At 65.4% G+C, this 16,583-nt stretch overlaps 2 protein-coding genes across 2 annotated transcripts; one reads left to right on the forward strand and one right to left on the reverse strand.

The window, feature by feature from the left end:
- Positions 1–311: 311 nt before the first annotated feature.
- On the reverse strand, positions 312–3,411 carry LOC132339083 (skin secretory protein xP2-like). The gene is made up of 2 exons (XM_059869124.1): positions 2,576–3,411; positions 312–393 (listed from the first exon to the last, which is right to left on the reverse strand). The coding sequence occupies exons 1-2, from the start codon at positions 3,409–3,411 to the stop codon at positions 312–314; spliced, it is 918 nt and encodes a 305-aa protein (XP_059725107.1).
- SLC4A1 (solute carrier family 4 member 1 (Diego blood group)) lies at positions 1,662–15,277 on the forward strand. Its single transcript, XM_059869414.1, has 22 exons — positions 1,662–1,729; positions 4,639–4,730; positions 4,839–4,935; positions 5,955–6,024; positions 6,142–6,239; positions 7,387–7,460; positions 7,646–7,823; positions 7,903–8,038; positions 8,250–8,391; positions 8,795–8,864; positions 9,390–9,574; positions 9,813–10,023; positions 10,122–10,322; positions 10,521–10,669; positions 11,127–11,321; positions 11,747–11,914; positions 12,063–12,152; positions 12,262–12,428; positions 12,539–12,792; positions 12,877–13,046; positions 13,232–13,405; positions 13,763–15,277. Exons 2-22 carry the CDS (start codon positions 4,713–4,715, stop codon positions 13,841–13,843), a joined length of 2,928 nt encoding a protein of 975 aa, XP_059725397.1. The 5' UTR covers positions 1,662–1,729; positions 4,639–4,712; the 3' UTR covers positions 13,844–15,277.
- The last annotated feature ends 1,306 nt before the right edge of the window (positions 15,278–16,583 follow it).

Here is a 16,583-nt window from a genome sequence, read left to right on the forward strand (position 1 = left end):
CCCCCGTGGGGACCCCCCCAGCCCACGGCCGCGGCCCCCCGCACCGCGCAGGCTTTGCTCCGCCGGTGCCCACGCCACGGGCCGTGCGCCGCCCCCCCCCCCAAAGGGATGCTCTCCCCGCCCCCGGCCCCCCAAATCTCTCTCCGGGGGATGGGGGGGGCAGAACAGAGAGGGGAGGGCCGGAGTCCCCCGGGGGGTCCCCACCTGTCCCTCCCGACATGACGTGCCGCTGCTGGGGGACCCCGTGGGTAAAGCCACGGGGAGGGGGCACCCCCGGGGGTTTTGGGGGGGGTCTTTTGCCCACCCCAGGCTCAGATCAGCACCCCCTGCCTTGCCCTGCCTCGATCCTCGTTTTGGGGGGGCTGAGCATCACCCCCACCGCCCTCGCGGGGTCTGAGGGGGGCAAGGACCCCCTTCACGGGGTGGGCGGGGGCTAACTGTGCTGAGGGGCAACCCCCCCACCCCCGTTTTTCACTGTGCCTCAGTTTCCCCGTTGTTGTGACAGAGAAATTGGGGAGGGGGCTGGTGAATCCCACAGCAGTCGCGTAAACCTCCACAGCCCCCAAATAAATCAGAGTCACCCTCAGCACACAGACACCCCCCGTGGGGACATGTGCCACCTCCCTGTGCCCACCGGGGTGCCACACGCCCGCTGTGTCCCTGCTGGGGGGGCCTCGGCCGAGAGAACCCAGCTGGGGCACAGGTGGGCACAGTGTGGGGAGGGACCCCCAAAATCCCCGAGGCTGTGCAGGGAGGGGAGCCCTTGGCAGTGCCCAGATAAGGCCGGGGCTGTTATCGGGACACCCAGAGCCAGCGCCACCCCTCTGTCCCCTCAGGGTGCCACCAGGTCCCCAGCCCCCAGCCTGGATGGGCCCCCAGGCACAGCGGGGACAGCTCCGGTGCCACCTCACTGCTGGGGGGACCCTCTGGGGGTCCCTAGGTACCAGGGCTGGGATGGGACTGCGAGCGTGCACAGGTGTGTGTGTGTGCACAGGTGTGTGTGCAAGGCTCACCCACCTCACCCTCGTCCTGGGACTGGGATTTTGGGGCTGAGATCCTTTTAGAAAGGCTGTAAATGTAGAGACACACACGTGTGTGTGCACACCCGTCCACAGGTGTGAGCACAGGTGTGCACACACGCACGGAGATGTGTGTGCCCCTCACACACACACACACAGGTGTGCCCATGGGTAGGCACCAACGCAGGTGCACCCAGCATCCCCCCCCCTCTCCAGGTCACCCCAGTGACACCAATGCCATGGCACACACGGACACCCCGTCCCCGTGTCCCCCCCGCGCCTCCTCCCCGGGGAACCTCCCCAGGAACCCCCTTTTTTTTCAATTTTTTTTTTTTTTTAAAGAGAACACCCCAACCCCGCGGAAAGGGGGGAGGGGGGGGGACAACCGGGGGGATCCCGGGGATTCCCTGCAGGGAAACCCGGAGGTAAACAAGACTGGGGGGACGAGGGGGGGCACCGGGAGCAGGCCCGGGGTGCCGGGCTGGGTGAGGGACGCGAGGGCAGCGGGGCGCAGGCGGGGCTCAGCCAAGGCGCAGCTTTTGCAGATGTTGCACCCCGATAACCTTGTTTTTACGGGGGGCCCCGGGGGGGGGGCCGGGTGAGCCCGAGGGGGGCAAGATTAGGGAGGTGAGCGTGACTCAGGCATCGGCGTCTCACACCCCGGGCAGCCGCAGAGAGAGCGCGGCAGGGGCGTCGGAGGCACCCCAGGGGTAGGTGTGGGGTCACCTCGGGGTGTCCCTGGGGCTGCCAGGGGGGACACGGGGCGGGCGGGGAGATGGGGGGCTGGGGGGGCACCCTGGGCTGCCCCCCGGGCTGGCAGAGGGGTGTTGGGGTGGGAGGTGCTGTGGGGTGGGGGATTTGGGCTCCGTTGGGAGCCACCTGAGGGGTCCCAGCCGTGCGGGGTGATCGGCCTGGGATGTGCGGGCTCCGTGCTGAGCCGTGCCGGGCACCTGCGGGATGAGAGGTCCGAGCCGTGCTGCACGGATGGCCTGGGATGTATGGACTCCATAGGGAGCCACGGGGCTGTGCCCACGGAGGGAAGGAGCAGTCCCACGCTGCGTGGGTGGTTTGGGATGTGCTGGCTCCAGACGGAGCCGAGCGAGGATGCAGGAGGGATCCCGGCCGTGCCTCACGGGTGGTGTGGGATGTGAGGGCTCCACAGAGCCGTGGTGGCCGCAGGACGGATCCCGGTGACCGTGCGGGGATGGCGTGAGGTGTGCGGGCTCCGTGCTGAGCCGTGCGGGGTGTTTGGTGCAGGAGGGGCCAGCCCAGTCCTGAGCCTGGCAGGGCATGCATGGACCCCACGGGGCTGTACCCACTGAGGGGGCACCCCACGGAGCTGTACCCACTGAAGGGGGACCCCACGGGGCTGTATCCACTGCGGGGGGACCCCACGGGGCTGTGCCCACTGCGGGGGGACCCCACGGGGCTGTACCCACTGAGGGGGGACCTCACGGGGCTGTACCCACTGATGGGGGGACCCCACGGGGCTGTACCCACTGAGGGGGGACCCCACGGGGCTGTGCCCACTGAGGGGGGACCCCACGGGGCTGTACCCACTGCGGGGGGACCCCACGGGGCTGTACCCACGGAGGGGGGACCCCACGGGGCTGTACCCACTGATGGGGGACCCCATGGGGCTGTACCCACTGCGGGGGGACCCCACGGGGTTGTACCCACTGCGGGGGGACCCCACGGGGCTGTACCCACTGATGGGGGACCCCACGGGGTTGTACCCACTGAGGAGGGACCCCAGCCGTGCCCTGGCTGCCGGGGGATGTGGGGACCCCACGGGACCGCGCTGGCTGTGCGGTGTGGGGGCTCCATCCCGCACACACCGTGCGGGACAGGGGCCCCGCACCGAGCTCCATCCTGCCGTGCCCGGGGCTGCAGCGTGGGCTCCGTGCGGGGCTCTGCGGGCCCCGCACAGCGCGGCTGGCCCAGGGATGCGTCCGGGGGGTCCCGGTGACCTCGCTGCCCGGTGCCGCAGCACCTCGCGGGTCCCGGTCCCGCAGCCCGGCCCGGGGCGCTGTGGGGCAGAGCGGGGGGCAGCCGGGTGGAGCGGGGCAGGGGCCGACGCCCGGTGTCGGGCGTTATCAGTGGGGCACAGCCCTGCGCACCGGGCTGATGCAAGAGCCGCCGGCGGACTGGGGGGCCGGGGGGGGCCGGGACAGGCCGGGCTGGGGGCCGGGGGCCGCCGGTCCCGGGGCCAGGCGGGGCAGGAAGGAGACGGCCGAGTCAGAGGCTCGCCGTCCATCCCGTGGCCCCGCCGCGACTCCCGCGCCCCGCCGGGGATCCCGTGTGGCCCCAGCGGGGATCCCGTGGCCCCCGCGGGGTGTCCGGGACCCCACCCCGGCTCCCGCCACCCCCGGCCGGGAGCGAGCTCCTGCATCACCCTGGTGAGATCGGGGGGGGCTGGTTCCCCCCAAAGCCGCCCTTGCCCTGACCTTGCCCCTGAGCCCTCGAGTGGGGTCGCCGGGCCGAGGTGGCGGGGGACAGCCGGAGCCCCCCGGCCCCCCAGGCTGGGGGGGGTGCCCACGGGGCGGCAGGAACTGCGGCTTTGGGGGTCCCGGACCCCTCCTCAGAGACTCGGGGCTGGGGCGGGCGGGGGTCAGCGGTGAGGGGGTTTCAGGAGGGGGGTCCGGACCCCCCCAGGTCCCTCCCGGGTCCTTCCCCCCCCCCGGGGGGGGAAGGGGGGGCGGAATGCGGGGCAGGGCGCCCCCTGGCGGTTGTCCCGCGGCGCAGCCCCGGGGCAGCTGCGGGGGGGCCGGGGGGGGGCAGGGGAGGACAGGGGACACAGGGGTCGCAGGGGACACAGGGGACACAGAGGACACGCAGGAGAGGACAGGGCACACAGGGGTCACAGGGGGTGCGGGCACTGCGTGCTGCAGGGGATCTGGAAGGGCAACAGAGGGGCGTCCCCAGCTGTGCACCCTCGGGGCCTTTGGGGTGCTCACCCCGCCCGGGTTTGGGGTGTCCCATGAGTCCAGCTGTGCCTCAGTTTCCCCCTTTCTCCCCCTCCCCCGCTCTGCCAGGGGCTGCGCCTGTGTGCTGGGGGATCAGGGCACTGTGTGTGGGACCCCAGCCCGTGTGTGTGGGGCTACACGGGACCCTCACACAGGTGCAAGGGGCTGCAGGGGGCTGCAGGGGGTTGTGTAGGACCCCAGACACGTGCGTGGGTCTATATAGGACCCCCACCCACACACGAGAGGGTCGTGTGGGACCGCAGTCCCTGAGCGTGTGCCCATACGGGACCCGAGCCCGGCTGTGGGTCCGGGCAGGGGCTGACCCTGAGCACAGGGCACGGTGTGCGTGGGCACGGGTGGCTCAGGGCAGGATGCCACGTCCCTGGTGGGAAGCTGCCGGGGCTCTGCCACGTCCTGACGTCCGTTCCCATCCCGTTTGGCGACAGGGCAGGGCATGACTTCCCTGGGGACCCCCAAGCCCAGGACCTCCCAGCCTGTAGGGAGCGGGTTAGGCAGGCGGGGGCTGCGGGAACGGCCACGGCGTCCAGCCCCAGCCCCAGCCCTTGGGACAAACGCCAGTCCCGGGGGCACCGAGCGATGCCCTGCTCTCTGCTAACTTGTTCTCTCTCGTTTCCCCCGTGCCCACCCCGCAGAGAGCCGGGTTATGGTGGCACCGGGCTGAGCGCCGGGACGCGCCGAGGCGGCAGCGGGGGCCGAGCCCGGAGCCATGGAGGGGCCTGGCCAGGTAGGGACACCCGGCCCCCGCCCCGGCTCCGCCGCTGCGCCCCGGCACGGCCCCGGCGAGGCCTTGGGGGTGCCCGACCCTGCTGACCCCCTTCTCTGTGTCCCACAGGAGGCCTACGAGGAGGGGATGAGGAGGAGCCTGGACCCCGAAGGCTACGAGGACCCCGGCCTAAAGAGCTCCCACCTGTCACTGGGCGAGATGAGCAGTGAGTGGCTCCTGGGGTGCTGGGGACACTGGCAGCGTGGGCACCACACGGGTGGCATTGCATGGGCACCAGTGTCACAGGGGTGCCAGCGCTGCACGGGTGTGGCAGAGCACGGGTACCGGCGTGTCACCCGGGCACCTGTGTGGCAAAGGTGACAGTGTTGCATGTGTGACAATGGCATTACACGGGTGACAGCTTTGCAGGGGTGATGGCACCACAGGGGCACTGGCACCAGCTGGGTGCCAGCATTGCAGGGCCACCAGTGGCTCAAGGTCACATGTTGCATGGGCAGAGAGTTTTGTGGGTGCAGCTGTGCAGGGACACCAGCATGGCTCAGGGGCGTTGCACAGGCACCAACAATGCATGGACACAGGTGTTCCATGGCTGCCAGCTTCTCGTGGGCACGCATGGCACATTGGCACCGCGTTGCATGGGCGCCAGCAGTGCATGGACACAGGTGTTTCATGGCTGCCAGCTTCTCGTGGGCACGCATGGCACACTGGCACCGTGTTGCATGGGTGCCAGCAGTGCATGGACACAGGTGTTTCATGGCTCCCAGATTCTCGTGGGCACGCATGGCACACTGGCACCGCGTTGCATGGGTGCCAGCATGGCGCAGGCACGTTGCATGGGTTACACAGATGAGTTGCATGAGCACAGACATCTTGCATGGATGCCTTTCCTGGGTGCCAGCGTGGCAGTGGCAGCGGGGCCAGGCAGGGACACCCCCCCTCAGGGCAGCATCTCCCAACGGCAGCAAGTCCCTCTGCCGAAACCCCGGACCCGTGAGGTGCCACCTCCAGCTGCAGGTGCCCGGAGTGGGGCTGAGCTTGGGGACACCCGAGGTCCTTGAGCCCCCCGGGAGGGAGATGAGGGGAGTTTGGGGGTCTGCGTGCCGCGCAGCATCCCCTTGCCCCAGGCACGGTTGTTTCGGAGCTGCCACCCTGAGGGGGTGTTCGGGCTCGGGTCCCCCGCTGGGGTGACACAGATGGGGTAACGCTGCCGCCTGTTCTGCGCAGGGGCCGGCGCTGGCATCGGGTCCCCCCTGCAGGCGTGGAGGGCCAGGGCCGAGGAGATGAATCCCCTGCGGTGAGTCCCCAGGTCGGGGCGGGGGCTCTGCCTGCCCGGCTGGCATCTCCGGGGGAGCCTGGTGGCACCCGCGGTGCCCGGCGCTGAACCCCCGTGCCCGCGGTGTGTGTTTTGCAGCCAGTATCTGCCCGGCCGCCGGGGATTTTATGACCTGGACGGGAAGAGGCGCTCGGCCGGGGCCCCCCCGGGACACCCCAGCCGTGGCGAAGGGCAGCGTGAGTGACCGCGGGGGCCCCGGGGGACAAAGCCCAGCCCCGGCGTCCCCCCCACCTCAAGCCCTCCGTGGCGCTGCCTGCCCCGGTTCTGCCACCCCCGTGTCCCACCCTCCGCGGGGGGACGGTCACCCGGGCGTCAGGGCACGCCGCGGGGTGACCGCTGCCACTTGCCCGTAATCGCCCACTGATTGAGGATAAATAAAGTCTTTGTTTGGGGTGAGGACAAGAACCACTTGGGGCTGAACGCCGGCTGGCGCCGGGCGGCTCGGTGGCGGTGGCGGCGGGCAGGGACGAGGACAAGCTCGTGCCCACGTGCCACGGCCAGCACCGTCGGGGACACAGTGCCAGGGGACGCGCCCCATCCCTGCTCCCATGGGCGCAGCATCCTTCCCCCGGCAGAGCGGGATGCGGCTCCTGCAGCATCCCCCCGCCGGGTGACCCGGCTGGGGACAGCGAGGGGACCGCGGTGGTCCCCGTCCAGGGTGGAGGGGGACGGGGTGAGCCTGTCCCCACGGTGGGGTGGCAGCGGGCGGGCGGGAGCCGTGCTGGTGTTTACTGTCAGCAAAGGAAGTGCTGCGGGATTTACGGTGCACACAGGGCGGCCGCGGGGATCGGTCCCCACTTTATAGGGACGGAGCTGCGGGGACATGGGGAGCGCAGGGGGGGCCGCAGGTAGGCAGGGGACGGCGACAGGGACACCGCGGGGAGCAGGCTGGCCGGGGATGTGCTGTCCCCGTGTCCCCGTTCCGGTGGCGGTGCTCGGTGCTGGGGCTGTGCTGGTGGCAGGGTGGTGGCCAGGAGCCCCGTCCTCACTCCGGCTCCGGTGATGTCCCCAGACTGTCACCCTGCCCCAGGGGCCGGGCTGTGGGGATGTGGCGGGACCGAGGTGGGCGCCGGCAGGGCGAGAGATGGCGGAGTGGCACATCCAGCAAACTCCAGCTGGGTCTGGGGTGGGACAACACGGCGGGCACATCCACGAGTGCCCAACAGGGCTGGGGTGGGGATGATGGAGAAGGGGACACGTCCTGGTGACCCCAAAGGGGCCTGGGATGGGCGTGATGATAGGAGGCACCTCAAGCAGACCCTCGAGCAGGGGGGTCCGGGCTGGGGCAGGGACTGGCTAACGCCTTGGTGGCTCCACTTGCAGCTGTGTCAGTGACCGATGTGGACCTGGAGGCAGCAGGGAGCAGGAGGCTCCTGTCCCAGCCAGACAGCCATGAGGTGGGTGCTGCCCCAGGGACCCCCATTTTCTCCTCATTCTGGGGGTGGGTGGACTGTGGCGACCCTGGGACTGACCTCACAGCTCAGCCCTGGGGATACCAGGGGCACTGAGGGGGGATGCTGAGTGTCCTGGGGGTCCCCAGTGTGGCCAGGGACATGCTGACCCCCTCCACCTCTGGCTGCAGGGGTATGTGGAGCTGCACGAGCTGGTCCTGGACAATGCAAAGGACTTGTGCTGGATGGAGGCTGGCCACTGGATCAAGCTGGAGGAGGACTTCCAGGAATCAGGGGACTGGAGCCAGCCCCATCTCTCCTTCCTGACCTACCACAGCCTCCTGGAGATCCGCCGGGCTCTGAACAAAGGTGGGGACACCTCCAGGGACCACTAGAAGGGTGGTGAGGACCCTGTGCTGGCCGGATGGTGACAGTGCTGTCCCCACAGGTGCCATTCTCCTCGACGTGGAGGCCAACTCGCTGCCGGCCATTGTCCACGTCCTCCTGGACCAGCTGATCTACGAGGGGCAGATGAAGCCCCAGGACAGGGATGATGTCATGAGGACGCTGCTCCTGCGCCACAGGTATGGCCAGGGCTGGGGGTCCCGGGGGGGTCCCGGGCTCTGGGACCCTCCCCAGTGTGTGCAGCTGGAGCCTGGCTCGGGCTGGCTCAGGGAGGCTCGGGGTAGGAGAGCTCTGCCCCTCAGCCCGCTGTGGGGTTGAGGGGGCGGCTGGGGCTGTCTGGGGGAGGAGTTGGTGGCACCGGGGTGTGTGACAGAGCCCCGGTGCCCTCAGCCACCCCACCGAGGATGAGTCGGTGTGGACGATGCCGCCGGCGCTGGTGCAGCGCTCGGGCACCGGCCGGGCCGACGTGGAGCGGCCACTCCTGCGGGAACAGCGGCCCCTGGAGATGAGCAGGATGGCAGGGAAGGAGCAGGTGAGTGGGACAGGGGGTACGGGGGGCACTGGGGACATTGGGGTGCGGGGCTGGGAGTGGGAGATGCACAGTGGGTACACACACAGCTTGGCACACGCAGGTGCACACACACATACCTGCAGAGGGGGACAGGCAGGGAACAGTGGGGACACTTTGGGGACCGAGGGGGGACTCAGGAATAGTGGGCGACATGCAGGAGATGGAGAGGGACACACAAGGAACAGAAGGAGGGACATGGGACAGAGGGGGACGTGCATGGAGAGGGAGATGCAGGGGAACATGCAGGGGGTGGTGGGTGACACACAGGGGCAGAGCAGGGGGACATGCAGGGTACACAGAGGACCATGGGGGACAGCAACCAAGGCTGGCTGGCTGATTCCTGCCCTCCATCTGCCTGCAACAGAGCGGGGTCCCCAAACCCCAACTCCTGGAGGCAATCCCAGAGGGTGCTGAGGCCACCTTGGTCCTTGTGGGTGAGTGGTCAGCGGGATGGGGGTGCTGGGTGCTGGGTGCTGGGTGCTGGGCTGGGGGTGCAGGCTCAGGGGGCAGGTGCAGGGTTGGGGGGTGCAGGGGGAGCTTTGCCATGTGCCCCTCGCTGCGCTCGCTCACACGCTGCTTTTCTTGTGCCTTTTTTTGCCTCTCCCCGTCCTCAGCTCTCGCCGCCGCCTGCTGCTGCTCAGCGCTGCTCTCTGGGCCTCTCTCCTCACGTCCCTTGTCCCCATGTCCTCATGCCTCTATGTGCCCTGTGTCCCTGTGTCCCAATGTCCCCATACTCCCCTGCCCACCCATCTGTGTGTCCCTGTGCTCATGTCCCATGTCCTTGTACTTGCACGCCCACTTACCCCTTTGTCCCAATGACCTTTGTGCCCCCTCCCATTCTCTTTGTCCCCATGCCTCTGTGTCACCTCATCTCCATTCCTGACATCCCCATGTCCTTGTCCCTTGTGTCCCTGTGCATGTTCCCCCATGATCCCTGTCCCGTCCCATCCTCCCCCCAGGCTGTGCAGCCTTCCTGGAGCAGCCAATGCTGGCCTTTGTGCGCCTGAAGGACGCGGTGACACTGGACGGTGTCCTCGACGTGTCCATCCCCGTCCGCTTCGTCGTCGTGGTCCTGGGGCCAGACACCCCCCAGATCAGCTACCACGAGATCGGCCGCGCCATCGCCACCATGATGTCCGAGAGGGTACGGGCCACCCGCCAGTGCCACCACCCCCCGAGCACCTGGCTCCCCATCCCTGGGGTGCACCTTGTCCCCCTGTGATCCCCATATCCCCGTGCCTCTGTGCCTTCATGCCCCTGTCCCCAAAACTCTGTGTCCTCACCTCCCTATGTCCCCTTATCCCCACGTCCCCCTTCACCCCGTGTCCCCGCGGGGACACCCAGGGTGCCACCACTGGCTCAGTCCCCGCGCCGCCCCGCAGGTGTTTCGCCGGGACGCCTACCTGGCCGAGGGGCGGCAGGAGCTGCTGCGGGGCGTGGAGGATTTCCTGGATGCCAGCATCGTCCTGCCACCCACCGAGGCCCCCAACGAGCAGCTGCTCCGCGCCCTGGTGCCGCTGCAGCAGGAGCTGCTCCGACGGCGCTACCAACCCCTGGAGAGGCTGCACATCGGGGACTTCCTAAAGGATCTGGGTACGGCAGGGAATCCCTGCAATCCCCTGTCCCCGTGGCTGGCAGGACCCCCCTCCTTGGACACGGGATCCCCTCATGGCCACCTGATGTGTCCCCAGGGCCGGACAAGGCTGAGGAGGATGACGACCCCCTGCGCAGGACGGGGCGGCCTTTTGGGGGGCTGGTGCGGGACATCCGCCGCCGGTACCCCAAATACCTCAGCGACATCAAGGACGCCCTCAACCCCCAGTGCCTGGCCGCCGTCATCTTCATCTACTTCGCGGCGCTGTCACCCGCCATCACCTTCGGGGGCTTGCTGGGTAAGGGGGGGACAGGCTGGGGACGCTCCTGGGGACGGGGATGTCCCCCCAGCTGGGCGTGGGGCTGGGGGTGTCTCTGCCTTCTCCACGGGGATGCTCCAGGGGGGCTCTGCCCCCCAATCCCAGTGCTGAGAGGTGTGGGGTGGGGGCACAGCGCTGTCCCCCCAGCCCGGCACCCACCGGCTCCGCTCCCCTCAGGTGAGAAGACCAAGGGGATGATGGGGGTGTCGGAGCTGCTCATCTCCACCTGTGTGCAGTGCGTGCTCTTCAGCCTCCTCAGCGCCCAGCCCCTCCTCGTTGTCGGCTTCTCAGGACCCCTCCTGGTCTTTGAAGAAGCCTTTTACTCGGTGGGTGCCCCCTGAGCCCCTGGGTGCCCCCCAGCTGCCACCAGCTGTCCCCACAGTGAGGCTGGGGTGTCCCCACCGGCCCTGGGACAGGGACAGGGTGCAGCTGCATAGGGGTTGGCACAGGGGGATGGCACATGGAGGGTGTACGGGGGTGATGCCACCCATGTGATGACCCACAGGTGAGACCACACAGGTAGAGCCACCCAGGTGGTGGCTCTGGGGTGATGTGAGGCCCATGACACCCCCTGGGTGATGCCAAAGAGCTGACCCTGTGTGGGTGACACCCTAGGGCAGTTCCCAGGCAGGTGCTGCTGGGTGGGTGACCCCATGGGGATCCTGCCACACCGAGGTACCCCCACCCCCATCCCAGGAAGGTGACGTGGAGCCACCTTGGGTCCTGGGTGCCCACGCCAGGGGCTCCATGGGACTGACAGGGCTGTGCCCTCTGGCTCCCCAGTTCTGCAGCAGCAATGACCTGGAATACATCGTGGGACGGGTCTGGATCGGCTTCTGGCTGATCCTGCTGGTGCTGGTGGTGGTGGCCTGCGAGGGCAGCTTCCTGGTGCGCTACCTGTCCCGCTACACCCAGGAGATCTTCTCCTTCCTCATCTCCCTCATCTTCATCTTTGAGACCTTCTCCAAGCTGGTCACGGTGAGGGACACGGGGGTCCCACGGTGGGAGTGGGGGGGCTGCAGATTGTGGTTATCACCCAGGTTTCCATAGAAACAGTGGGATGCAGGTGAGGGATGGAGTCTCCTGGTGCTGCCTTCCCTTTTCCAGGTGTTTCCCAGCTCATGAGGCCCCTTCCTGTGCTGACTATTCTGTGATCCATGCTTCTCTCTGCAGAGGGATTTTGGGGCACACTTGTCCATCCCCACTGTACCACCCAGCCCTTGTTCTGCCCCCATTTCCAAAACCCTAAAAACACCCCCTGCTCAATCTGAGCTCTTGGCCTCTCGCAGCCCTTGGTTCCCACTCTGAGCCCAGTGGGAAGGTGCCACAGGGCTCCCACCACAGCAGGGGGTGCAGGGCATCCCCATCCTCACTCTCCCTCACTCTCTCCTCTTCCCCCCCAGATTTTCAAGCATCACCCACTGAAGAGGGAGTACAATGTGCAGCCTGAGTTCCAGCCCGGCGTGCCGGAGCCCAACACGGCGCTGCTGTCCCTGGTGCTCATGGCTGGCACCTTCTTCCTGGCCTTCTTCCTCCGCATGTTCAAGAACAGCTCCTTCCTGCCTGGCAAGGTGAGGCTCCCCCTCACGCCCAGGGGGTGCAAAAACTGGGGGTTCAGTGGCTGAGCCTGTGCACAGTCAGGGCATGTTCCTGCAGAGGAGGGGGTGGTGGGACCCCCGGGCTGGGGGGCCCTGCAGGTTTCTCACGCTGTCCCCACAGGTGCGGCGCCTGATCGGGGACTTTGGGGTGCCCATTTCCATCTTCATCATGGCACTGGCTGACTTCTTCATCAACGACACCTACACCCAGGTCTGGGAGGGCAGGGCTGGGGGGGACGGGTGTCCCCTCATGGGGACGTGGGGGCGGGTGCTCGTCCCTGTGTCCCACCCCTCACTCCCCCATCTCTGCTCCCATCCAGAAACTCAGCGTCCCCAAAGGGCTGCAGGTCACCAACTCGAGTGCCCGGGGCTGGTTCATCCACCCCATGGGAGAGGCTTCCCCGTTCCCCATCTGGATGATGTTTGCCTCCGTGATTCCTGCCCTTCTGGTCTTCATCCTCATCTTCCTCGAGACACAGATCACCACGTGAGGACGGAGATATGGGCAGGGGAGGGCTGTGGGGTGCCTGGTGAGTTGGGGACAGGGGGGACCTCCCTGGAGCGCCGTGTCACCAGCTGGTCCCTGTGTCCCCACAGCCTCATCGTCAGCAAGCCCGAGAGGAAACTGGTGAAGGGCACCGGCTTCCACCTGGACCTGCTGCTGATCGTGGCCATGGGGGGGCTGGCAGCCCTTTTTGGGATGCCCTGGCTCAGTGCCACCACCGTCCGCACCATCACCCACGCCAACGCCCTCACCATCATGAGCAAGACCTCTGCTCCAGGAGAGAAATCCCAGATCCTGGAGGTCAAGGAGCAGCGCATCAGCGGCCTGTTGGTGGCTGTGCTCATTGGTGAGCTGGGGAGGGGTCCCCAGATGGGCAGAGAGGGTCAGGGGTCCCCAGGGACTCTCCCCAATTTCTCCTTCTCCCCCACAGGTGTCTCCATCCTGATGGAGCCCATCCTGAAGTACATCCCCCTGGCCGTGCTCTTCGGCATCTTCCTCTACATGGGGGTCACCTCCCTCTTTGGCATCCAGCTCTTCGACCGCATCCTGCTCCTGCTGAAGCCCCCCAAGTACCACCCTGATGAGCCCTACGTCACCCGGGTGAGTGACCCCCACGGGGGCCGTGGGTTTGGGGGTGTCCTGGGCTGCTCAGGGCTCCCCAGAGAGCCTCCTCCTTCAGCACTGCTGGGTGGGACCCTGCACTGCTCCCCCAGCAGCCAACACCCCAGGAAGGGTGTGCGACACTGTCCCTGTCCTGAACCCTCGCTCGGCTCCTCGTCCCACAGGTGAAGACTTGGAGGATGCACCTCTTCACCTTCACCCAGATCATCTTCCTGGTGGTGCTGTGGGTGGTGAAGTCCACGCCGGCCTCGCTGGCTCTGCCCTTTGTCCTCATCCTCACCGTGCCCCTGCGGCGCTTCCTGCTCCCCAGGATCTTCCGGGACATCGAGCTCAAATGTGTACGTAGCCCTGGCACTCCCAGCCCTGTCCCCAGCCCTGTTCCTGCTCCCATCCTCATCTCCATTTCTGTGCCTGCCTCGTCCCTGTCCCTGTTCTCCTCCCCATCCCCATCTCCATCCTCCCTGTGTCCCCAACCCCATCTCTGTCACCACCTGCATCCCTCATTCCCACCCGTGTCCCCATCCTCACCCGGTCCCTGCCCCATTCCTGTCCCCATCCCTGTCCCCAGCCTCATCCCAGCCCCTCCCTCATCTCCATCCCCATCACGGTCCCTGTCTTCAATCCTGTCCCCATTAGTGTCCCTGTCCTCCATCCTGTCCCCATGCCTGTCCCCTCACGGCCTCTCCTCTCTGCAGCTGGACGCAGATGACGCCGTGGTGACCTTTGATGAGGCAGAGGGGACAGATGTGTACAACGAGGTGCAGATGCCCAGCTAAGGGCCGGCCCCCGGCCCCCTGACGCCCCCCCAGCCCCGCTTCCATCTCCACTGCTGCCATCCTGAGGCCACCGGGCACCCAAGAAGGACTGGGGACAGTCCCCACCTGCCCACCCTTGGGAATGGAGCCTTTTTTGTTTTTCCTTTTTTTTTTTTTTGGTCTATTTTTAAAAGTATTTTGGATGATGTGATCTCACCCCCACTTTGCTGCCTGCTGGGGAAGGGGCTGCCTGGGCTGGCCAGGCCCCACGAGCCACCCTCCACCAGTGGCAAGGTGGGATGTGTCACTGTCCTGTCCCCAAGGCCACCACCAGCGTGGGAATGAGCCAGAGGAAGACCCTGGAGGGAGGAAGAGGAAGGCAGGGACAGAGATACAGCAGGATGGGGTCCTCCCACTGTCCTCCCTCTCCACGGGGAGCCCCCCCAGCCCAGCCCCTCTCCCCAGATGAACTTTGAACAAGCTGGGACAGACCCTCCACCCTTGGAGCCCTTTTCCCATTTTCTCCATCACTGGCTCCACGGGATGGTGGCAGCTGCTCCACTGCACTCCCAGCACACCCCAGAGCCAGGATGTAAATAGTCCAGCAAGGTGGTTTATACATTTACAATGAAAACAATCATGCTTAAAACACACAGAAAAATAGTTAAAATTATGCTGTTGCTTCTGCAGGTAGAATTCACTTAGAGCCAAGCAAAAATAATTTAAAAAAAAAGGCTGAAAAAGTACCTCAAAAATAGAAAAAAAAGAAGAAAAAGAGAAAAAAAAATTAGCTGCAAGGAGTGATCTGTATATTTGATGCTACTGGGGGGGTTTGTAATTTATTTTTCAGGCTGGTTGTGCCCCCACTGCAGTGGGGCCATGTGCGTGTGTGTATATACTGGAGAATGATAGCAAAACCTAGAATTTTCTAGAAAAGATGATTTTAAAGAATCCTGGTCAGGGCCTAAACTCTATGGACCAGTCTGGCAGCGTCATTTAACTGATAAGTTAGTCTTAATTAGTTAATTAGTCCTCTTTATTTTTATAGCATTTCAGATAAATCCATGTTGTTTTTCCTTGATTTTTCCCTTGCTTGCTCACCGTGTCTTGCCCCATTTCCCTTGGGATTGCTCCTAGTCCAGCCAAGCATCCCCCAGTCCTGCCAGGGCTGATTCTGCCCTGGGCAGCCCCAAGGGTTGGATGTGACCAGGGTGCAGAGCACCAGATCAGGCTCCAAATTTGCTCCTTTTTGCATAAATCAGAGCAGGGGACCCCAAAATCAGCATGGGGGGGGTGGGGTGGGAAGGGGCAGCCACACGTGCCTCATGTTTGGGTTGGTTTAGTTTTATTATGTGTCTGAAATAAAAATGTTTTGATATTTGGGGGTTTCTCCTTCCCTTCCCCACACCTCTGTATCAGGCTTTAATAAACAAATCAATAAAATCAGAAAGGAAATGGGGGTTTTCTTTCCAGCTGGGAATTGTCTGGGATGGTGCCTTAATTTCCCCCCAGAAGAGAGCAGCAGCATCCTTTGAGAGTGTCCATCCCCCCCCGGAATGCACAGCACAGATGCACCAGGATCCTGGCCATGGTATCCTGGGACATCACTGAATCCCAGAATCCCAAGATCCTCGCTGCATCCTGCAAGGCTCCCCAGAATCATCCCTCGTTATTCTTCGTGTGGTGCTCCCCGCAGCCATCCCAGGGAGCTCATCCCCCCTCCAGCCCCCTGCTCTGCCACAGCTGTCCCCGTTGCAGGGGGATCGGGAATATCCCGATCCACAGGACACAGAGCAGCCCCTGCCCCTCCCCCAGCCCCTGGCACAGGGCTGACCCCGATTATCCATAATCCCATTAAGGAACGGGCGACACCAGCGGGGCCGTGGGAAGGGCCGTGCCCGTTCGCCCCCACCCTGTCCATGGGGCAGGAACTGGGAGCAGCATCCTCGATCCCAACCGGAACCCCAAAACCTCTCTGAGGGGCTGGGATAAACCCCAGCGTGGCCACCAGGTTGTGCCAAGCTCATCAGAGCTGCTGGCTCCTGTTTTCCAGAGAGGGAAGCACATGGATGGCGCTTCCCAACCCAAGGGCCACGGATCCGGCAGCTCCTGTGTCCCTGTGCCAGCCTCACATGGCCATCCCGAGGGCTGCCATCCCTGCCTCCCGACCCCAGGGACTGCCTGCACCCACCCCTCAGGTTTCCCAGCCTGGGAAGAGCTCGCTGTTCCCTGGGAGATGGCAGCGAGGTCACTGCCGCGGGATCCAGCCCGGGCTGGGGGTGGGAATTTAGGTCAAGCTCTTCTTTGAACTTGCCTCAGCCCTGGGAAATGGGGAGGGAATTAGGGAAAGTCAGGAGAAACGAGGGGGAAATAAATGCTAATTAATTGGTTGTTAATGAAGGGGGGGGAGCATGGAGCTCCAGAGGGGGATCACCCCTGGAAAGGGAGAACCCCAGAGCCTGCAGCATCACAGGTGCTCCACGCCATCCACGGGCAGGGGACACGGGACACCCTGGCATCTGCTGGCAGTGTCACTGCTCGTTGCACTGAAAAAGTAAACAAAAACCTCCAAACCTGCGGCTTTATTCTCCAAAAATATTAATTGACACAACTAACGGCAAATAAAAAATTCCCGTGGTCGGAAGCAAGGCCTGGGAAGGGCAAGGAGAGAGGGGGGTGGCATTTGGGGGGGTCCCCATTTCCAGCTCACCTGCTGCAGGGTCTGTGGCTGATTCCCAGGTCCCCGGAGTGTCTTGCTGGT

Source organism: Haemorhous mexicanus, chromosome 28 (genome assembly GCF_027477595.1).
Source record: "Haemorhous mexicanus isolate bHaeMex1 chromosome 28, bHaeMex1.pri, whole genome shotgun sequence".
NCBI lineage: Eukaryota > Metazoa > Chordata > Aves > Passeriformes > Fringillidae > Haemorhous > Haemorhous mexicanus.